At 43.6% G+C, this 23759-nt stretch overlaps 1 protein-coding gene across 3 annotated transcripts in view; it reads right to left on the minus strand.

Moving 5' to 3' along the window:
* Positions 1-4019: 4019 nt before the first annotated feature.
* Positions 4020-23759, minus strand: part of LOC118019695 (protein argonaute-1) — a 37494-nt gene continuing 17754 nt past the window's right edge. For 2 of the 3 annotated variants that reach the window (XM_035019112.1, XM_035019114.1), the window contains 8 exons: positions 22273-22457; positions 15570-15729; positions 15294-15384; positions 14027-14221; positions 11790-11924; positions 11142-11243; positions 10241-10440; positions 4020-10002 (listed from right to left, as the gene is read on the minus strand). In XM_035019112.1, coding sequence (XP_034875003.1) covers positions 9894-10002; positions 10241-10440; positions 11142-11243; positions 11790-11924; positions 14027-14221; positions 15294-15384; positions 15570-15729; positions 22273-22457 — 1177 coding nt within the window. In that variant the 3' untranslated portion in view covers positions 4020-9893. The remainder of the gene's footprint in view (positions 10003-10240; positions 10441-11141; positions 11244-11789; positions 11925-14026; positions 14222-15293; positions 15385-15569; positions 15730-22272; positions 22458-23759) is intronic. The other variant, XM_035019113.1, reaches the window with a different exon arrangement.

Raw genomic sequence — 23759 nt, forward strand, 5'->3', positions numbered from 1 at the left:
ATTTCAGAGAGGTCTTTTCCCGGACCACTGATCTACCGTGGAGGCCCATTTTTCTATTACAGCATTTCCCTAATAATCCTCCCAATCTGTAATTTGTTTTACTTACTAGTTTGTGTGCCCCCTCCTGGACTAGCTTGTAAGCTTTATAAGCTTACCGTGGCCAGCACACTCACTAGGAAATAGTAGGTCCTTAATATGTTGCTTGACTGAAGATTCATGATTTTTACCTATGTTCCTAAACATCAATAATGTCATTTAGACTTTTAAAAAATCAAAGTATTTTGTTTTTTAAAGTTTGGGGTATAGAACAAAAGTATCCTGTCTTCAGTTCCTCCCAATCACTGTGGGACTTCGGATCAGTCGCTTGAGCCTCTTAGCTGAGAAATGGAGAGACTAACCTACCTTGCACAATTGTTGTGAGGTTAGGGAATGCACATAAACCAGAACAAACCCTCCCTAACTAAATGTTAGTGAATAAAGTTTACTATCATTAACATTTTAAAGCACTTATTAGATGCACCTACCTTAAAGTGAACATTTCATAAATGGATGGGATTCAAACCCTCATCTGACTTCAGTTCGGCCTCACTACTTCCCACCCTTAACCCTTTTACAGAATTTCAATTTCAAAGTATCAAATTAAATGTTACCAGATGAAACACTGTATCCTAAAAGTTATTTTCAATACCTGACTATACAGAATGCAAGTCAATAGCATCATCCCCACAGGGTAAATACCAACTCTTGTGCAAGGGTCTATCACACCCTCAACCCCCCATTCTGGAACTGATTCCCTAAGTGATTACAGGCTTATCCTCTCCCAGAATAGACATGGTGATGGGTGATGAACCCTTGAGGTAGGCCACTGTCTTCTTTGTTGACCTTGATTAAGCAGGATTTGGACCTCCTAACTCAGTTTGATTTAGTATCCCATCTACTTCTGCTATTCAGGGACCCCACCACCTCTTTAGAGTGAGCCTATGTGAAAAGTACATTAAGTGTAATATCAAGTAGGAAGGCAAAAGGTCTAATGATTCTGCCAAAAGCAAATTGTATGAGGCTCTCCCCCGACCACACGCACACCCTATTTTTGGATAACCTCATTCCCAAACAAGTTGGCTCTTAAGGCCATTGAGCAGGATCTTTGTGTATCTTAACTGCCATAGCCCCACTGCCTAGAACAGTGCCAGTGCCTGGCACATAGCAACATTCCATGATTTATGGGATGGATGGATGAATGAATGGGCTTCAAGAATGGGGCTCAGGAAGCAGGCTAAAACTCTGCCCTCATCCCTTCTGGCACTGGTTGCTTTCAGAAGGGAGAACTATAAAATAGTACAGACATCTGAGGGACAAGGAAACCAGTGCCCTCCGAAAGCTGCATTCCTAGGCTTCCTGTGTTAGATAAACATCACCACTGGATGATGAGAGCAACTGGATAGAATCCTCTCTTACATGGGGGTTGAAGTTACTCAATTTGACTCGAATTTAAATTTCTTCTCCCAGACCATCAGTTTTTACATAGCAGCAAGTTATTTTATACTGTAGGAGAACACATTATAAAACATAGTGGCCTTAGGGACAAAGCTGAGACTGAAGGCTCTCTGCTAATGTATGTGATTCCAAAAAGTCACTCTGAACCTTACGTTCCTCATCTCTAAAAGCCAGAGTACCCAAGTAGAGAAGACACTGCTGGATACCTACCCAGGAGCCCTAATCCCCTTCTTTCTTGCCTAGCAGACCAGACTTGTCTTTCTAATCCACAGACTGATGAAGCACGGTAACTGCTCAGAGGGTAACTCCTAATTAATCTAAGCCACTCATGATGAATGATCTCATTTGCTCTGCCAATGACAGGAGTGAGAAGATGACCCATTTTTAGTGAATAAGATAGGAGGCCAGATCTGCTGGGGCTTCCAAGGATTTTCTTACTTTAAAATGAAATGTAAGGAAAAATTAGTCCCTTTTCTGTTACACATTATTCTGTCAGCATTTCCTTCCTGGAATTGCAGTAGCCACCTTGGGACCCTGAGGCAAACTAGCATGAGGATAAACCAACAAAGAATAGCAGAGGAAAGTCACTGCAAGAACCTGCTTTGTTGGTATTATCACTGAGCCACTGAATTAACCAACCTTGGAGCCATACTAAATCAAGACTTCTTTGTCATGTTACAGGTTTCTTATTTAAGCCAATTTAATTGGTGGTTTGTTATGTGCAATTGAAAGGAACAGATAAACTACTTCACACGAATGCTGTGAAGATGCAATTAAATAAGATAACAGAGACTGTACAAAACACCTACTCATATACTTCCAAGTATCCAAAGCTGCTGCTCCTTTTCAGATCACTTCCCTTAACAAGCCATTGGCCTTTTCCAAAAACATGGCTAGGAACTCCCACTGTCTCTTTTAAGAGAAAGTTCCTTGCCTTCAGAAGGTGGGGAAGAGGAATGGAGGGCTCCCTAGAAAGATCCCTCAAGACTTTTGTCCAAAAAAGACTGCCAAGAGGATAGTGCTGAAGCTCCTGCAGTCTAGAACAAAGGGACAGTGTATTACTGCAAGGTAAACCACGGTGGTCTAAAAACCAGATATCCTGGGGAAGGAGGTTGTGGTGCTTAAGTGGAGAACTTTTAAATGTACCTCATCCCCAGAAAGTCCACTTTTCCAGTTTAAAGGATTGCTTCTGTCATGCTCTGTAACTTCTAAGCTTGCCAGGTTTCCTCAGCCTGTAGCCAGGGGAATAAACGGGTTTGAAAGCTAGAAACAAATAGGGAGAGCTATTTGCTACAATTCAATGCTACTTTCCATTCAAGCAGTACAGATGGCAGTCTAGGGATGGCCCAGGCTCAGAACTTGAAATAGTCTTCTCTTTGCACTATAACCCTTTCATTTAGCCACCAAACCCTAATTGCCATGAGATTCTGGGGTTTGCTAAGCCAAAAGATACCAACAAATACCCAGCCTCACTTTGCTCCAAGGCACTTCCTAGACAAGAATGTGCTACGGTATATGTTGCCAATTGACAGGGCAAAAGAAAGGCTGCTCAACCAAAACTAAAGAGGAATGGCCAGGGGTATTAAGACAAGCCCTGACTCAAAACCTTGAGGTCCAGGACCAGACAAATCAGGATAGTGGGAGCCCACTATCTTTTTCTCTTGAGTAGCAACCAACAGCCAAATTCTGAAACCTTCTGAACATCAATCATTTCTAAAACTGAAATTTATGGCAAGATGTGTCATAATGATCATCCTCCCACTTACTCTGCTAAATACTTTATTTCTGCTTCATCAAGGGTTATAGATTTATTTAAGTTTTATTTCAAGTGGGAAAAATCTCCTCCATGTTCCAATTTGCTCAAGTTTGATCAACCTAACTAACCCTTGCTGCTGAAAAGGAGCTGGGTACGGCTAGCTTGCTTCCAAGGGAATCTGACAGGTGGTAGACACAGGTTAGCTTTGCAATTTGAAAGTCACAACACTGGGCCTCCAGAGGAATGCTAGGCCCATTTATGTACATACTAGCTGCCACTGAAAATTTCTTACTGGGCCCTGGGCCAGAATCCATCTCTGAGCCATCTTCCCCCAGTACACAGAAATAACAGTGCTCTAGCAATACCAGGGAGGAATGCCAGAACTTGCATGCTTGACAACTGTACCATCAGCTTAAGGTACAAAACCATAGAACCTCCAAGTTTTGGTGAGAGTAAGAAAAGATGATGGTAATTTGGTTAAGTTTCTACTTACCTGAAGAGTCAGGAATGCTGAGTCCATCCTGTGCACTCAGTATCACTTCTTGACTCCCCCTCTGTATTCATGAACCACAATTTCTAGATAATTTCAAGTCTATTCACAAATATTGAGCCCCTGATATAAGCTACAGCCCTGAGATGACAAAAAATGAACAGAATGTAGTTTCTGCTCATAGGAGTTCACAGGCTCTGGGGAAAACAAGTCATGAAAATAAAGCCAGCTGCTAAGTACTATCAAGTGCACTGGAACACCATCTAGGACACTGGTTAGGAACAAAATTAGTAGGTTTGTTTATTTTATTCTTTTACAAGTATCTCCTGAGGACAGGAGGAAGCTGGAGGTGGAGGTGGTGGTTGTGGTGAACAACTTGGAAATCCTAGTCTTAGCCTTATTTAAATTAGGTTTTTTCAATGCTCATTTTCAAGAAATAGTGGAGAATGACCATATAGTTACCAGATGCCAAAGAAGATGGGGTGGAGGATGGTAAACTGAGAAGAAAAAAATACCTCCTCAAGGCAGCAGTTCATCTTGTTAATTACGCCCTTCTTGGATCCTATTCCATTCTCCTGACTTTTCTCCCACTTCATTAAGTAAAAAATATACAAGGTATCTACTAGTGATTTAACAGTCTTCTTAGGTTCAGCTTCCTCTCATCCTTTAAATTGTGTTTCCTGGAGTGGGACCCTATGTTTTCTTGCTCTACTCTTTTTCTCAGCCATCTTGTTCATTCCTATGGCTTTACCTACCATCTATAGGAGTATGAATCCCATTATCTACAATTGCAGTTTTGCAGTCTTCCCTGAGCACCAAAATATAAGTGTTTACTGGAAACCTTAAACTTGTTGCCTCATGGGAACCTCCACACTCAGTCTATACAAGGCTGTCTTCACAAAATTCACCATCTTTCTTCTATCGTCTCCCTTCTCCCCCAGCCTTGGTTAGAAGAATGTCCCAATATACTCATTGCTCAAGTAGGAGCCTGAGCATTATTAGCCTCTACTCCTCTCTCTCCCTTCCATCATCTATTGAGTACTATCTTCTGAGTGCCTCTCAAAAATCTTCCCTTTCCTGTCTTCACTGCTATAGCTTTATAGCCTTGTTTCAGTCCCTCATCATTTGGCTAGGGAACCATTTGGCCACTCATATCCCCCACCAAACTTTAAGCTCCTTAAGGAGAGAGACACAGTTTTCCTCCTTTCTGAATTGTGCTTCCTTTCTCCCCCAACAATACTGCTGGACACAGTGCTTTGTATGGTTTGTTGAATGAAGAATAAATGGAGGCCTTGTGAAGTATGGTTACATATAATCTGTCGCTTCAACACTCTGGTGGTGTTTTATCCACTTTCCTATAGAGGTGATAGTTCTGCTGTTATAACAATCTAATGCTCTAACCTAAAATATATCAGAGATATAATTAATCCCAACAGTTTTCTTTGCTAATGGGAGTGGGGGAAAAGAGAGAGAGAGACCGCACTTTAGAAATAGAAGCCACTGTTGTCTTTATAAAACACAGAATTGTGCTGCTGCTGTTGCTTGCTTTAGAAGGAACTGTACATTACAGCTGCTGGGATAATTTTACAATGGACTGGACAAGGTACAGCTCAAAGCAGGACACAAACACAAGTCTCAAAGGGAAACAAATGCAAACAAGTACACAGCTGTGGGGCTCCAGGGACACGTCCCCATCCATGCTGGACTTGAGAGGGATAAAAAGTTTAGAAACTAAAGTGAAACCCAGAGTAGTCACACATGCCCACCAGATGGCTGCTAAGTGCAACATCACACACCAATCAGGTTGGACTGTGTGCACAGGAAAGTCATTTCATTTTTCCTTATTGCTACTACACCAGGGGACTCAGTGCATTTGACACATTGTCTTTACTTGCACAATCCTTGGAGAGTTTCCTATTTTCCTTTTTAAAGAAGGAAATCTGCCTTCCCCACCTTATTCTGTTTTGTTTTGAGCCCATTCCCTCCACTCCCATTCTTAGGCTCCCAAACAGCAGCCAGAGGTTCCAAGTCAGTAGGAATAGAGTAAGGGGAGAGCACCAACCTAGCCTCTCTCCCTACCTAGGGAGAAGGCAAGTCCTAATAAAAGGGGGGAAAAGAGAAAACCAGAGAATCCCTTCTCCCCAATCTGCTTAGAAGGCTAAATAGGAAAGAGTGCCCTGCATATCCCTGCCATGATCAGACTTTAAGAAGGAAGGCATCCCAGCTACCATCCTGGATTGGCCTAGGCCCAGTAAATATAAAAAATAACTTCCCCCAATGTAGTTTCCAAAACTGCATTTTGGCTAGTTTGAGATAACTTTCCACCCTGAAGGGGAAGGAACTTCCATTCTTTGTTAAACATGATGCCAGGTCTAAAACACTACCCACCAGCCTTGCAGATAGATACCCCATGGGCCAGCTAAGAATTCAAAATGTCCCCTTGGCCGCCCATCCTGAGTGCTAGCCTCATTTACTGAATTCTAGGACCCCCCCCCCCCAAAAAACAAAACAAAACAAAAAAACAACCATCCAAGAACATTGTTGCTTAGCCAAAGAGGAGGCTGCAGTGGAGCTATCTAGTAGGTGGGAACCAGGAGCTTTTAAGGGAGGTTTCATGCTTTTAGGTATCTTCCTTGTCAACATTATTCTAAACCTAAGTTCCCATCAACAATAGCCCCAGGTTTATCCCGAGTTCAACAGTAGCACCTCAACCCCCAATGGGTCAGACTGGACTGGAAAAATGATCAATGAACAGTGCTCTTTCCCATCTTTTATCCAAATTCTCTCCATTCTCTTCCCATCACTCTCTTCTTCCCCCAAGTCCATCCCCTAACCCTCCAACCCTGGAAACCAAGTAGCTCAACCCTAGGACAGCCTCAGAAAAGGGAGGCAGGTAGAGAAATGGAACCAGATCTAGAAAAAGCAATGAGAAAAAACAACTCCAAGGAGTGGACAGGTGTGCAAGTTGTCAGAAGCCCTCCTGATTTCATGCCAGGTAGGCAGCCCTGCTGCTCTGTCCTTGTGTAACGTTGATGGCAGTCCAGCCCAGAGAGAACATCACCAGGCTTGGGGAACAGATTCTTGGTCTTCTGCAGCAAAGGAGCTAAGCCTGACCTTGCTAGCTAACAGTGGGATTATCAAAGCCATGCAGAGAATTCATCATCACATAGGCAGGCAGGCCAGCAAACAAGCTTAGTGAAAGAAAAAAGGAAAAGGAGCCAGGGAAAGAGAGAAGTAGAAAAGAGAGGCAAGAGAATAGAACGAAGGGAGCAAGAGACCTGTCCAAGAGGAGGAGGCTGGGATCCCCCCAACACTTCCTCAGAGCACAAGTAAGAAGCACCACTTAAATCAAATCCAAGAAAGCCAAAGCTTGTTGCGAATACCACTTCTCAATCTACATGCACCATCTTTCAAATAAGAATAATCCTCAAGGTCAAGGGTATTTTTCAAGTCTCAAAGATTTAAAAAAAAAAAAAAAAAATCAGAGCAAGAAGTCATTTTCTTGCCATTGCCCAAACCGCTTCTCTTGCTTTTTATTTCTTGAATGGCATGTACAATGCCAAAGAGCTAAAAAATGCATTTCAGGCCCCAGCTCAAAACCCAAATGGAGAGAGTGAGGCAAAGAGAGAAAAAGGAGAGAACATAAACTTGTTGCTGAGAGTAGGTGGCTACCACCAGCTCCCTATGGATATTTGCAAATGCTGGTGAATGACTGGACCCTCCAGGAACAGTGCCCTGATCCCAGCCCCTAAATGCACCCAAGAAGAGAACATGCAGAGCCCGTTGTCCCAAAAGAGCTCCCCTCCCCAAAGGGTGACTGAACACGAAGTAGACAGTATATGAAGGCGATGGACAGGGCAGATGGAGTGTTGGCATCACTCTCTTTAGGCACTTGTGTAAGGAATGTAGGCTCTCCAGTGAGCTGCCTCCTCCCAGAGCCCTCCATTCCGTTCTTCAGCTGGGCTGTACCCATGGGGCATCCCATGCTATAGCCAGTAGGAAAGAAGTAGAGGAGGAGTTACTCAACAGTCCTGATGCCTTCTCCATAATCAATGTTTGTGCTATGTTTTGTGAAGTCGCTGAACAAAGTAGCCAACCAGAACAGAACCTGGGATAGACTGTTTTGCATAGCAAATCTGGGTCTGTACAGGGCTGCTGGGGAGGGGAAATGGTAGCTCTAAGCACACAGGCCAGGATTCAGACCGGCCTCCAAGCCTGAGCTAGGTCTAAAGTGTCATGGCTTCATCACCAGATTGGGGCAAACCCAAGCCCAGGCTCCTCAAAAAGAGGAACATCCACACGGAAGCTGCAACTCCTCATCCCAAGCAGTGGGATAGGAAAAAAATGAACAGTTAAGGAAAGAGGGGGCCTTGCCTCAAGGCCAGCAGGCACCAAGCTAGAAACCCCCTACTTTTCCAGTTCTGCAAGACAGCCAAACCCCATCTTTATCTCGGGAGACAAAAAACAAAACAAAACAAAGGCCCATGCCACCCACTCACATGCCCTAGTGGGAAACTGGGAAAAATTCATTTGTGTAAACAGAAGCAATAGGGAGCAGCAAAATCCCCCAGCCTGTCCACAGGACACACTGGAATCTGGGATGAGCCAAAGTGTCAGAGGACAGTCCAGAGAAAGGGAAGATGCACTTGCAGGAAAGAGTGCAGGGCAGTGCAGAGGAGGGAGCCTATAGCAAGAAAAAGATATTATCTGCACAGGGGAAGGATGGAGCCTGAGCTCCACCGTGAGGAGATAACCACCCTCTACCGAGCCAGGCCAAAGAACAAGTCCGGTACATAGTTCCTTCTGATGGCTCAATGTTTCTGGGATGTAAACTTAGTGGGCATGGGAGGGATTTCCAGATTTTGGCAATAGACTCAAGTTATGGTATAAAAATAACATTTAGTTTTTGCTCTTTTTTCTTATTTTAGACTTAAGATCATTTGTTATAAGACACCCCAGTTAAGAAATATTGAAACATAAGCGACCTGACCATCAGGGGAAAAAAGAAGCCAAGAATGAGAAATGCTATGAAAGTAACTCCAGACCCAGGCAGGTGGGGAGGCTGGGGGGACAGGGAGAAAAGGAGGCGTTAAGTGGAAAGGCCAGGGGCCAGTCATCTCAGCAGCTCCAAGACATCATGTCTGAAAGTGCAAATGTCAATGGACTTTAACCATCTTGAGGTTGTGATCTTTTTTAAAAGCTCAATGAATATGGAAGTCAATTCCTCTGAATGCAAAATAGCTGGCGCTCTGGCTGGAGGCTTGTTGGGTTAGGGGTATTTCTTCCCCACCTACCTCCTCTCCCACCCCCACCCCATCCCCCCAAAGAAAGGTACAAAAGGTTGCAGTTCTGCAGCATTACCGTTACAGGGAAGGCACTGGTTACCCACCAGTAGGCGGAAGGAAGACAGGGTCGTGTCACTTCAGAGCTAAGTGCCATAGTGCCTTAAGTCTTACTAGGGGCTGGATGTCTGTCAGGGAGGAGGTGTAAGGTGGGGTAGAAAAGGTGGAGAGAAAGGAATAAGGGAAAGGGGGGTGGCAGCTGGGGGAGGAGCAACCAAAATCATTAGCATTAAAAATCTTCCTACAAACTGGATTTTCAACCCATTAAAACATCTAGTATTCTAAAATATTGATCTGGGTCTGGTTTCGTTTTTCCTCTTAAACAAATCTAGACCTTTTCTGATTAAGGCTCCTAAAAAATCCTTCCTTCCTCCCACCCACCTTCTCAAGCCCCTCACTCTCCCATCTAAATTATCAAACCCAAACCTACCAGCTTTTGTCCGTGGGGCTGCAGAGCCGACCTTACCAAGCTGTCAGGCATGAGTCTTTAGCACTGCAAGTCACGTGAGACACCTGTGTGTATGGTGGGCACCAGTGCTGCCCCTCTTGGTCCAGTGGGGTCAGGGCCAGATGTGACAAGATGGGGTGAGGGGTGGGGGTCATGAGGTGGACATCAGAGACTTCTGGCTGGTGGTCTGGCTTACTGGCCCTGTTCCCCACCCTTTTAAAGCCCCCTTTGTAGAAGGAAACAAGGCCTTCTGAACTCCTCCCTACCCTCCCTCCTCCTCCTTGCTTCCTCTGGATTTGGGCGGCACAGCTCTTGGGGCTTGGAAAGCTTTCTTCTATCCAGTGAGGTAACAGCGTTCTGCCTTCAAGCGAAGTACATGGTGCGCAGAGTATCCTGGTGAACCTGCACGGCTTTGGCCAGGGCCTGGGGGTCCCGCCCATTGCTCTGCCCCGATATGTGGCTCCCCTCTCCACTGAAAAGCAAAAATGAAAGAAGTCCTTCCTGGTGCACTGAGCTGCTGCTAATTCATTCCCCCATCCAGAGTACCAATTCCCATACCAACTTAAGAGAAAGTCCCAACCCAGATTTGGGCAGATGAGCCCAAGGATATCATACTGTACAATATTCATTTCCTTCCGCCCAAGGAAAGTTGAGAGGATCTGTACCAGAAGCTGAAGCAAAAGGGAAGCCAGCTTGATCCCAGGCCTCACCTGTCATGCTCCTTGTCCACTAGGTGGTATCGTGCCCGGAAAGCCACCAGGCGGGCATAGTAGGCAGGTGCTGGGATAGAGACGGAGCGTGTGCATCGTACATAAGTGTGGCACAGCTGGTACGTCAAGATCTGGAGCTCATCTGCTGTGAAACGGTTGTCATCCCAAAGGACATAGTAATGGGATGGTCGGCTGGTGCCCTGGGAAGATAGGAAGATGAGGGGGCCCCAAGCTGGGCAGAAGGGATGGCCAATGCTAAGGAACAGGATCACTGTTAAGAGTGTGGTTGGGGGGACGCCTGGGTGGCTCAGTCGGTTAAGCGTCTGCTTTCGGCTCGGGTCATGATCCCAGGGTTCTGGGATCAAGTCCCACATCGGGCTCCCTGCTCAGTGGGGGAGTCTGCTTCTCCCTCTGCTTGCTACTCCCCCTGCTTGTGCTGTCTCTCTCTGGCAAATAAATAAAATCTTAAAAAAAAAAATGTGTCGTTTGGGGTGCCTGGGTTGCTCAGTTAAGCGTCTGCCTTTAGTTCAGGTCATGATCTCAGGGTCCTGGGATCGAGTCCTGCTTCTTCTCCATCTCCCTCTGCTGCTCCCCCCGCTTGTGCTCTTTCACTCTCTCTCTCAAATAAATAAAATCTTAAAAAAAAAAAAAAGTGTGGTTGGGTTGGAAGACCCATCCACGAAAAGGCAAATACAAAGCCACCTATGTCATAAAACACCCTTGTTATGGGCAATCCTGCCTAAGATGTTCAAAATGTACTTCTGTTCAAGTATGCTAAGGGCTTATTAAGAGAAAAATCCTTTTCTGAATGCCCTCAGTGACAACTGATATATTTTAAAGGCAGTGGGAATAATCAACTCATCTTTGACCCATTGGAAAGCCCTGGACATAGCCCAGCTACCTGGATGCCTGCATGGCTGCACAGATAGAAGTCGAACTCAAATGGGTGGGTGATATTGGTGTCCACAGTTGTCCCAGCTGGGATGTTACCACTCTTCCCAATCTGTATAGAGACAAAGACAAACAAGATCCCAAGATCTGCCTGGCCCTAAGTAGGGCCCCAACTCAATTCTACTCTGACTCCACCAGAATCTCAAAAGTAAAGCAGAAGTTGCTGTCCCAGAGGGTACCAGATCTTGAAATAATGCGCTTCTACTGTCACACAAGCCTGTGGTTAAGTGCTGATTTCACTATTCATTAGCTGTGTGACCTTAGTGAGTCGTTTAAGATTTCTGAGGTTAAACTGGAGGTAATAACAGTACCTACCTCACAGGGCTGCTGTGAGGAAGACACCTTGTACAGTGTCTGACATATAAGAGAAGTTCAATAAGTAGTTGTTCCCTTTCCCTTCTCTGGAGCTGGTCTATATGGGGGCCTATAGGCCAGGGAGCTAGGAGGAGGGAGAGGAAGTACAAGAGCTGGGGGAAGGGGTTAGGGAGGACAGACAAACCAAGGACTAAATCCCCAGATTTATCTCAAGGGCTTCTTCCATATTAAGAGAAGGGAGATAGGATGAGGATAAGGGTGACTTCCTCAGTCTCTCACTCACTCGCTCATTCTTGTCAGCACAAAAAAGGCGGGTATGATGGCGTTTCTGCACCACAATATAAGTGATCCCAGGCTGGTAGTCCTTTTCCAGTTTGATGCAGGCATCACGGATGGCCAACAGCTCATAGTGGAGGATCTAGGCACAGGGTGAGGAGGGAGACAAAGAGAAATAGCTCCTCTTGAGTCACATCTTTGTCAACTAAGAGGTTGCTGTTTGTAATATGGCTTTTTGCTCAGTCTCCCTTTATAAACAGACACCCAACCATTACAGATGACACAGCCTTTCTGTCCAAATCAGCCTTATACTCAGTTCACATATGTTGCTATAAAACCTTGGCCAGGAGGCTTGGCATCAGCAGAGAGCACTCACCTGGTTCCTATGCATAAAGAGACCTAATATCAAGACACAGAACCAAAGCACATAGACTTCACTAAAATCACAATGCCCAAAGTAAGGTCAATCTCAGGATCAGGAGGATAACAGGAATTCCCCTGTGAGCTCCAAAAGCAGACAGTGTTGAGACCACCAGAGAAGAGCAGACACACAGTTCAGGAATTGGTACAGTGGGAGTAGATGAATTCAGTCCTACAAAGAAGTAGGATTCTAAGAATATGGACTAGCTAATGAAGGGCCCACAAGTAAATAACCATATGCAATGGTTGCTTTGTGGTCTTAGAAGTCAGATATAAGGAATCAAAACTGTATGGTAGAAATACATAGAATGGAAATAAATTAGAACTAGTTTATTTATTTATTTATAAAGATTTCATTTATTTGTCAGAGAGAGAGAGAGCACACAAGTAGGGAGAGTGGCAGGCAGAAAGGAGAAGCAGACTCCCCGCTGAGCAGGGAGCTCGATGTGGGGCTCGATCCCAGTACCCTGGGATCATGACCTGAGCTGAAGGCAGACGCTTAACCAACTGAGCCACCCAGGTGCTCCTAGAACTAGATTTAAACCCAAGCTTTATCTAGTTGTATTCCTGTAAGCAAGCTACTTAGCCCTTCTAAGTCTCATTTTCTCCACATCTACCAAAGTTACTAGTAAGACCAGCCTCACAAAACTGTTGTGAAAAGTATAACAGATTAAGTAAAAGCATAGAAAACCTAGTAGGGGCTTAATAACTGCTGATTGCTTTGCTAATAAGCAGTTTGAATTTTAACCCAAGACTATGTGAAGCCACTAGACATTCCTGAACAGAGAAATGATAGGATAAATTTGTCTGCTGTTTTAGGGAACACTGGATGACTTAGAGAAAACTGACCATAAACTCGAATCAGACCAATTTGTCTGAATCCCAGTTCCATGACTGCTTAGCTTGGTTGACACTGAAGAAATCATTTAACATTTCCAAGCCTCCTCATCTGTCAAATGTGATAATTATTATTTCATAGGGTTATTCTAAGCATTAAATAGAACATATATGAAGTGCTTACCACAATTCATAGTACATAAGAGATACCCAATAAATGACACTTATATTAATATTAAATGGTAGTCAAGGAAACCAGTTCATTATATATTCTAAACAACAGAAATATGAAGGCTTGGCAGGGACAAAGAATAGGAGGAACATTTCTGAAGGAAGGTCAACAGCAGTTCTCAAAGTGTGGCCTCCAGACCATCACCTACCTAGGAACTTGTCAACTACAAACTCTAGGGGCGCCTGGGCTGCTGAGTCAGCTAAGCATCTGCCTTTGGCTCAGGTCATGACCCCAGGGCCCTGGGATCGAGTCCCACGTCAGGCTCCCTGCTCGGCGGGGGCCTGCTTCTCCCTCTCCCTTTGTCCCTCCCCCCACTCATGCTGTCTCTCTGTCTCTCTCAAATTAATAAATAAAATCTTAGAAAAAAAAAAAGAACTACAAATTCTAGGGACCATCCTAGACTAGATGAATCAGCACTTCTTAGAGCCCTGTAAACTGCTGTAACAAGCCCTTCAGGTGATCTTGATGCATGCTAAAGTTTTGCGAACTACTAGTCTAAAGAATCAGTCTTCAACATGAACCAACTAGTAAATACGCACTGAGGCTCTTCTGTCACAAGAAAGGTCTATAGATGCTGTACACACCATCCTCAGTTGAGATCTCTGCTCCTAAGCCTACCGCCATTTATAGCAAAGCTCTCGAAGAAGTGCCACCTCCCAATGCCAATAGCTTTAAAAAAGGGAGCAGTACTCTCTGTACCCATTAGGCCCTCTGGCCCCAATGTGAAGGTTTTCTCCACCCACTTTGGACCCTACCTGGGGGAGCTGGCCTTCAGGAACCCCATCTCGGTAGAAGATGATGCGGGTAGGCTTGAAGCGGGTAGACTTGTAGAACTGGATGAGCAGCTCACGCACCATGTAGGATAAGTCCTCAATGATCTCCTGCCGGGGTCGCTGCACTCGCACAGTAGCACAGTAGCGGCTGGGGTGGGCATCCATACTGCCTACTACCTAACAGTCAAAGAGGCAGGATCAGCCTCCAGAATCTCCACCCTCCCAACACTGTTAGGACGTAGATTTGGGGAAGCTTCTTAGCAAGAAAACTACGCAAACGAGTTAGTAGGGTTTGGGATTCAATGTGTCCTGGTTTCAATCTCTATCATGCATGCAGAAGTTATTTAATCCATCTGATCCTTTTCCTCCTCTCAAATAGGTAAGAATGCCACCTGCTTGCAGTGCTGCTCGGATACATATAAAACACCTTGCATAGGACCTAGCTCACAGTAAGTGCTTGGTAAGTTCAATTTTCTTACCCCTTGCAGGAAGGCATGTGAAGGTCTGGCACTACTAGCTCAAAGAGCCACAGGTTAGTCCTTTTCTCAATTCAAGTACTAATCTACCCAGAAACCATAGTGAAGAGTGTTCCTGCAGGAGGTAGGAGTAACATCATTTTCAAAGGGCACAGTGGCCAGAGCCTAGGACGGATGGCCACAAGGAAAACAAGGGTAAGCATAGTACAGGATTTCCCCACATTTACTGTGCTTAGCCCAGTCTGCCTAGAGAAATGTGAGGGTTGAGGAAAGAGAAGTGGGAAGAAGGCCTGATCCTTCTAGCAATTCGGAAGTCTCTAGGGACAGGGAGCAGAGAAGTCAGGAGAGGGACTGGAAAGACATTTAATCTACTAGACGGATCAGGGGTAGGGATGGGGAAGAGGAAAGGACAGTCCCAGCAACTAAGTAACCACCTTCAAAAGGATTTCAGAGAAGAGACATGGTCTTTCCCATATCCCAAAAGTGGGCATGGAGAGAGAGAGAGAAATTTGAACACAGAGCAAGAGTGATGGAGACTGGGCAAAGTCTCTGGCCACCACCTACACTCTCACTGCTCTCTCTGAAAAATAGATACCATACAGAGTTAGTTTTATGAAGATATCAAGGGAGTGGTTAATGGGGATGATCAGCTGAAAAAAAAAAGTTCTTACGAAGGGTCAAGCATCAGAGCTGAGAAAAGGAGATTATATGTAGTCTTCGGTGCTCAGAGCTAAAATGAGAACCTTAAGAAGAAGCTGGAGAGTATCACTCACTGCTGTGATAGAAGGTTTTTTCCCATCCCCTGCTGGGGGGTGTGTAACATCTGCTCCCAGGAATATCACTGGCTGTTGAAAGACGGCAGAGCTAAACAAAGAAGAGAAAACAAATGGTGAGGAGTTGGGTCTTCTCTTCCTGGCACCATCTAGTACCCATTCTGGTCATCTCTCCCCTTGTGTCTGATTCACTCTGCCTGGCCAGAGTCCTGTCGTTTTGTCAATCCCCGACACGGTACCTTGCTTGACAGGGCAAGTGGGCAATAGAGTTCATACCGCTGGTGTGGAACTAGGATGTTGTTAATGCCACCAAGTTTGACATTGATCTTCAGGCAGAGATTGGACAGAGTCTGAGGCGAGGTCTTGACCACATTCTTCACTTGCACACACTGTGTAGCCATTCCCAAGAGCGTATCTCCAACACGTTTCACTTCAGCTATAAGCAGGGAGAGATGTAATTAATGCACTCAACGAATATTTACTGAATGCTGATTAGATGTCAGGCAGGATACGAGGTGGTAAGAACACAATGGTAACCAGAAACATAGGGTCCCTAATCATAGTGGTTACTGTCTAGTGACTAATCTTAAAAGTCATGAAAAGTACAACAATGATAAATGCTACAACAGAAAACTTCATGAAGATATGAGAGCTTTTAATAGGGGGTAATAACCCAGCCAGGAATGGACTAAATAATGATAGAAATGAAACCCAAAGGTTTCATTAGAAGAGAGGCGGAGTTGGGAGAGAGCATTCCAGACAGAGGGAACAGCATCAAAAATGCACTCTGATAGGAAATAGGTTTGAGAAAATGAAAGGCCAAAGTAACTAAAAGGAGAGCAAAGGAACCATGGTGTGAGAGAAAGAATGTGGTCATCGGACTGATCCCGCAAGAAGTGAAGGTAGCTTGTACTAAGAAGACAGTTGCTTAGATGGAAAGAAACAAACAGATTCAAGAGATACTTAAGGGACTCAGAGATGATATATGTAAGGGAAAATAATTTTTATAGTTAACTTCAAGTTTCTAGCTTTTGTAATAAAAGATAGGTCATAAACTGTTCTTGAAACCTTTTGAATTTGAAGTGCTTTTTGGTAATTCCAGTGAGGATGTCAATTCGGCAATGAGAATAGTAGTTGAAAGCTCAAAAGCAGTCTGAAAGGGGATACAAATTTGTTAGATATTTTGTACAGATAGTAATTAAAGGCATGATCTTGATGAGATCATCAAGGAAGAGAACAGGTGAAAGGAGTAGGGCTTAGGCCTGAGTCTTGAGGAACTCCTAAGAAGATGAACAGCTAAGAAGATGAGTCTGCAAAGGAGAAATACCCAGAAAACTAGGAGGAAGACAGTGTTGTATCATGAATACCAAGGGAAGAGAGGGTTTCAAGAAGGAGCAAATGTTCAACAAAATCAAATGCTAAGAGATCTAGTAAAATAAGGACCAGAAATGTCCTTTGTTTTTCTGTTGTTTTTTTAAGTAGGCTCTATGCCCAGTGTGAAGCCCAGTGTGGGGCTTAAACTCATGACTGTGAGATCAAGAGCTGAGCTGAGATCAAGAGTCAGACACAGGGGCGCCTGGGTGGCTCAGTTGGTTAAGTGACTGCCTTCAGCTCAGGTCATGATCCTGGAGTCCCTGGATCGAGTCCCGCATCGGGCTCCCTGCTCGGCAGGGAGCCTGCTTCTGCCTCTGACCCTCCCCCCTCTCATGTGCTCTCTCTCTCTCATTCTCTCTCTCTCAAATAAATAAATAAAATCTTTAAATTAAAAAAAAAAAAAAAAGAGTCAGACACGGGATGCCTGGGTGGCTCAGTCGGTTAAGTGGCTGCCTTCGGCTCAGGTCATGATCCCAGAGTCCTGGGATCTAGTCCCGCATCAGGCTCCCTGCTCAGCGGGGAGCCTGCTTCTCCCTCTGCCTGCCGCTCTCCCTGCTTGTGCTCTGTCTTTCTCTGACAAATAAATAAATAAAAATCTTAAAAAAAAAAAAAGAGTCAGACACTTAACCGTCTGAGCCACCCAAGCACCCCCAGAAATGTCCTTTGAATCGATATCAAGGCAAAAAACTAATGTATAGAGGCAAAAACTATTTTGGTGATATAAAGTGCCAAAAAGGAGATGTGAGATCAATGAAGGATTTAGTATGTTTTCAATGAGAGAGACCTGAACATGCTGAAAAAGCTAAAAGGATCATTTCCACTATCAAGAGAGATGGAGTAGTTAGTGACCAACCAATGCTTCTGCAGATAACATTCAGAAAAGCCAGACAAAATACAGAAATCATCTTTTGAAGGCAAAAGAGAGGTGCTGAGACAAGAACTGAAGGGGCAAAAACACCAGAGAGGAAGAGAGTCTCACCAAGGTGAGCTATCTTCTGCAGCTGCTTTTACCCTGGGTACATTTGCTGATTCTAGGTGTGGGCAGGAGGCTGAGATTCTAGGCTTTGCACCAGCAGAGGAACCACTGCCAGGGGACAGAGAAAGCAAGAGTTTCTGGAGGAGACAGACTAATTCTAAATGTGAACGGTTAAAAACAAACAAACAAAAAACCACACATTTAAAAAAAAAACATAGGGGTGCCTGGGTGGCTCAGCTGGTTAAGCAAATGCCTTCGGCTCAGGTCATGATCCTGGAGTCCCGGGATGGAGCCCCGCATCAGGCTCCCTGCTCAGTGGGGAGTCTGCTTCTCCCTTTGACCCTCCCCCCTCTCATGCTCGCTCTCTCTCATTCTCTCTCAAATAAATAAATAAAATCTTTAAAAAAAAAAAAAGAAAACATAGCTAGCATCTTACGATCTTCGGATTTCTTAAACAGGACACAGAACTTCCTAGCCATAAAGAAAAAATGTTACACAAATTGGACTACATGAACATTTTGAATTTCTGTTCAACAAAAGACTCCATTAAGAAAGTAAAAAGGCAAGTCACAAAGTAGAGAATATATGTATAATACACATACATATTAAATGAAGGAATTATAAATCAGTAAGAAATCACCTATAAATTAATCAATAAGAAAAAGGTAGTTAAGGCAATAAAAAGAAAAGGGAAAGACATGAGTATACACTTTACAAAACAGCCTAGTGAAATAGCCAACAGACATATAAAAAGATACCCAACTTTATCAATCTTCAGAGAAATCAAATTAAAAGCACAACACAACATCACCAGACACCACAAAAACAGTTAAAATGGAAGAGACAATATCAAGTTTGGTAAGGATATAAAATATCTAGAACTCTCATACACTGCTGGTGGAAGTGTAAACTATACACTAAAGTTCCTCCTAGAGGGACGCCTGCGTGGCTCACTAGGTTAAGCGTCTGCCTCCAACTCAGGTCATGATCCCAGGGGTCCTGGGATCCAGCCCTGCATCAGGCTCCCTGCTCAGCTGGGAGCCTGCTTCACCCTCTGCCTGAGCTCTCTCTCTGACAAATAAATGAAATCTTTAAAAATAAATAAATAAATAAATAAAATTCCTCCTAAATACACACCCAGTGGAAATGGGTATATATGTTCAAAGGATATGTACAAGAATGTACACTGAGGCTTTATTTATAACAGTAAAACTGGGAACAACACAAATATGCCCACCGATGGTAGAATGGATAAATACATGTAAATTGTGTTATATTCATCTAATGGAAAAACTGTAACAGACTACGACTAAATAAACATGGTTGAATCTCATAAGCATAATGTTGAGTAAAAGCCAGACACAAAAAAAGTACCTAATAAATGATTCATTTACATAAAGTTCAAAGACTGTCAAAACGAATCTATGGCATTAGAAGCCAAAATAGTGATTACCATTGATGGGGAGCTGTAGTGACTGGCAGCCCGAGGTTGTGGTAATGTTTAGCTCCTAAAACTGGGTACTGGTTATCCTATTGTGACATTCTGTAAAAATTCATTGAACTGAACTCTTAAGCTTTTTTTTTTTTTGAGAGAGAGAGACAGAGACAGTGACAGAGAGCATGAGTGGGGAGGAGAGGGAGAAGCAGGCTCCCCGCTGAGCAGGGAGCCCGACGTGGGGCTCGATCCCAGGACCCCAGGATCATGACCTGAGCCGAAGGCAGACGCTTAACCACCCAGGCGCCCCTGAACTCTTAAGATTTCTATATGTATACTACAATAAAAAGTTTACATTAAAAAAAAAAAAGGATAATAGTATCAATTTAGTGGAGAGGAAGGAATTAAAAATACTAAGGACAGGATGAGATGTGGTACCAGATCAGAACTGGATAAATGTGACACTGTCCTTCTATACTCTAAGGGCAACCACAATGCAACTGGATCTTGCTTTGGTCTCCAAGGAGGGAAGGTGAGGGTCTTTAGAAGAATCTAACTGCTCCTCTTATCTGCTGGCTTAATTCCTAGGCAATTGTTTTCATTGTCCAAGTGGCATATAATCAAGGAACAGAACGTAAGTAGAAGAAACCCAAGGTCCTAATCAAGGCTGGAGAGAGGGATAGCATTACTGAGCCCAGGATGGGGGGAAATTCTCTGAGTAAGCACTGCCTTCCCCCAGCATGCTGTACTATACTATTCCCCAAGTAAACCAATACTGGATTCTCCCCTTAATGGAGAGAACCAGAAATGTGGATAATTACTCAAGGCAGTTCTCCTAATATGTATCCTTATTTTGCATCCAAGGGCTATCAATAAAGGCCCAGAGACATGGACTGGAGATCAACCAACTTCCTTCCACAAGCAGTTACTGAGTATCATGTCAGTGGAAGACTTTAAGTTTGTATGTGCAGAGGGGAAGAAGGTTTCAGAGCAAAATAAGATCTACTCCATGCTCAAAATAATATCAAGGAAGGTTGTAACTGATCAGCAGCCTGATAAAATTTCCAGAGGTATCCAGAAAGATTTATCCTCTAGGTAGGATGATAAGAGATGGCTTCCAGAAATAAGTACACTTAAATTGAGACTTGACAGATAGAATTTTAAGGGCAACATGGGGGGATAAAAAGAAGAGTATGTAGATATTCTAGAAAAAGGCAGATGATGTAAACAAAGCCAAAGATTAGAAAGCACAGGCAAGAAATGAGCATTTAGGATGCCTGGGTGGCTCAGTCCATTAAGCATCTGCCTTTGGCTCAGGTCATGATCCCGGGGTCCTGGGATCGAGGCCCACATTGGGCTCCCTGCTCTGCGGGAGCCTGCTTCTCCCTCTGCCTCTGCCTCTCTGTCTCTCATGAATAAATAAATAAAATCTTAAAAAAAAAAGAAGAAAAAATGAGATTTAGAGTATCTACTATGTGCCAGGCACTGTGCTAGATGTTGCTTTTTATATAACTAATTCATGAGGCTCAGAAAGGTTAGGTAATTTGCCTAAATCAGTAAACCGGCATAGCCAGGATTAAAATCCATTTCTATCTAATTCCAGAACAAGTGATCTTCCCAGTATGTGTGGCAAAGGGAACAGTACAAGATAAAGCTGAAAACATTAAACTAAGATCAGGGCCCTGAAAAATTTTTATTTTGTGAATTCATACCAATGAAAGTTTTTTTGGGAGTAGAGTTACAAAAGGTCTCATCCAGTAAATGAAAAACCTTTCTTATACAAGAAAGATTTAAGAAAAAATGTTAGAATTAAGTTGAGAAGTGTGGGTAGAGAGCAGAGAACAGATCTTATGACTGTAAAAAAGATGATGATGGAGATGAAGCAAAGTTAACATTGCCTCCAGAGTTTGGATGAAGGTACCCAGAAGCAATTACAATGCCAAACACAGAAGATGTAAAGAGAAGAGCTTACTGATAAAGAGAGAAGAGAGAAGATAAGCTACTAAAGAGATGTCCATCAAAACACATTATAAGAGCAGAGACTACATCTGTTTTATTCACCAATGTATTTATGACCTAGCACAGTGTTTTACACATAGTAGGTGATTAATAAATGCTTATAGAAGGGAGAAAGGTCAAAGGGACAGATGGGAACAGTGGAGAGGTCAAGGGTTGGACCAAGATTTAACAATACATTATAACATATATTAGTAAGAGGTGATGATTTAAGCAACTGAAATAAATGAAAATTTCATTAGAATGTAAAGATAGAGAAGGCAGGGTATAGAAATCTGGAAAATACCAGGCATATCTGGTAATAACAAAAATAATTAAAGAGAGACAGGAGAAAGTCAAGCGAAGAGAAGTGAGAAAGGTCACAGACGGCTCTCTGCAGGGGAAGTTTTGGAGAAAGTTAGAGGTAAGACAGATGAAAGAGGCAAAGTAGTAAGCAGCTGGTGAGGAAGTGGGTCTAGAAAATGTGGAGAACTCATTCAAAAAGTATGATGAAGAAAGACAAGAAACAGGAAGACAAAAGCTAAAGGAGATGGCATGATTGTGGTAATGTACTCTTGGATGGGGAATCTGAACAAGTTTGAGGGTCAAGGGGTATGAAGTCCCAAAAGTGGCAGGATGAGATGGGAACAAGAGCATACGTGGGCTGAACAAGGTAAGAGGAGGGACACCTCTTCTTTTGAAACAGGAGAGGTGCTGGGAAAACAGAGTAAAAGAATTGAGCCAGAGATATATGTAATCATCCCTATTCTTAGAAGTGGGAGAGAGAGAAAACTTCTCAGAAAGTCCAAGTCATTCCCAGGCAACAAACCACTTACTGAACCACCACCAATTCTGCTTGAGCGTGCTGCACAATGTCCTGACAGTCAACACACTCCTAGGGATAGGAAGGAATCTGGACTGACACATATCTGTATCTGGCTCAGCTTAGCCTGGCATAAAGACCAGCATGCAGAGGACCCCAGTAAATATTACGGGGATGGAGGGTGAGCAGGTAAGCAGGACCTAGGATAGCTCAATGGCTCATACAGGCTAATATTTCTCCTTCAAAAGGAATACTGATGTTAAGGAAGAACTCTGGCTAGAGCAAAGAACCCACACTGAGTCCTCCCTAGGAGCCTCCAGGGAGCTACCCTGAGAAGAGTCCTATCTTCATTATCACTGTCCCCAGAGAACTGTACCATACACTGGCGTCTTCCCTGGCAGGATGACGATAATGAGCTGCAGCCCTGAGTAGGTGTTCTTGAGATGCCGGAACATGGGCTCCACGCTGTCTGCCCCCTGCGCATATTTGCAGAAGCAAGGCTGGCCCTGGATGGGCATCCCTGCATCCTTGGAAATCTTCCGCAGCTGGTCTGTGAAGTTCCTGCAGCACAAGTATGGTCATGACAGGAGGCAGTGAGTCCCACTTTAATACCTCTGAACAAATGCCTCCATCTTAGGTACCTAGCTCTAGGACAGCCACTGAGACATTCTGAGATAAATGAGACATGATCACAGCCAGTATAAAAAAAAAACACATTTATAACTGAGTAGGACAAAATCACACTTGCTAAGTATTCAATGGTATAAGCAGAGAGCCAAGGGAGCCCAGAGAAGGGACCTCTGGGAATTCTGAGTCCCCACTTTGTCCCACTCAAGTAGCTGATTTCTGTGCACTAAGTCTGTAGCAGCAGGCAAATGCCCAAGAGAAAGGCCTCTGCTCATATTAAAATAAGCTCCAACAGTGATCAGAGCACAGGAGGTGCTCAGTAAAATTGAGCTCCCTTGTCCCCTACTGATTCTTTGAAGCCTAAGAGCAGATAATTAAACAAGCTTCTTTCCTTTGGCTTTAGGGCTTTACCCTAGGAAAGGAAGAGAAAGTTGGAAGAAATGATACATATGCAGTAGATTTAAAAAATCCAGCTACCTGAGTACAATGACAGACTGAAATAAATAGCAGAAAATTTAACTTGTGAAAATCCTACATTTAGATTAAAAGCAATATACAAATAGGGAATAAAAGCAATTATTTAGGGGACATTCTATAGCATATAAATACCAGTATGATAGATTCAAAAGTCTATATTGTGAGAAAATAAGTATTTTTTCACATATTTAGTAAAGAAACAAAAAGTAAACACAAGATAAATACAGTATGATATTATTATGTAAAATACAAAATCACTTGAGGGGCGCCTCGGTGGCACAGGCCGTTGAACTCTGACTCTTGGTTTTGGCTGGATTGTGATCTCAGGGTCATGAGACTGAGCCCCATGTTGGGCTCCACACTCAGCTTGGAGTCTGCTTGGGCTTCTCTCTCCCTCTCCCTCTGCCCCTTCCCGCCTCCCCGCCCCCCCCCACCCCTGTGCTGTCTCTCTAAAATAAATAACTAAATCTTAAAAATAAAATTTAAATCATTTGTATATAGGTGTATAAAACATATAAATTAGATGGAAGGTCATAGTAGTTCATGACAGTGGCTACATTAGAGGGAGGAACTGAACTAGTATGGAGGATATAAAGGAACATCAAATTTAGTAAGTCAAATTTATTAAGTGGGTCTCTACTTCAAAGTGGTATTCCCAATCTTTTCTCTACCACCAGATCATACTTAGCATACTGTGTTCTGTGCTGGGGGCCACGTGTTGAAAGAAGTCTAGAATGGGGAAGATCTTGAAATACTCTC

The sequence above is a fragment of the Mirounga leonina genome, unplaced genomic scaffold, assembly GCF_011800145.1.
Source record: "Mirounga leonina isolate KUSES-001 unplaced genomic scaffold, KU_Mleo_1.0 Mir_173, whole genome shotgun sequence".
NCBI lineage: Eukaryota > Metazoa > Chordata > Mammalia > Carnivora > Phocidae > Mirounga > Mirounga leonina.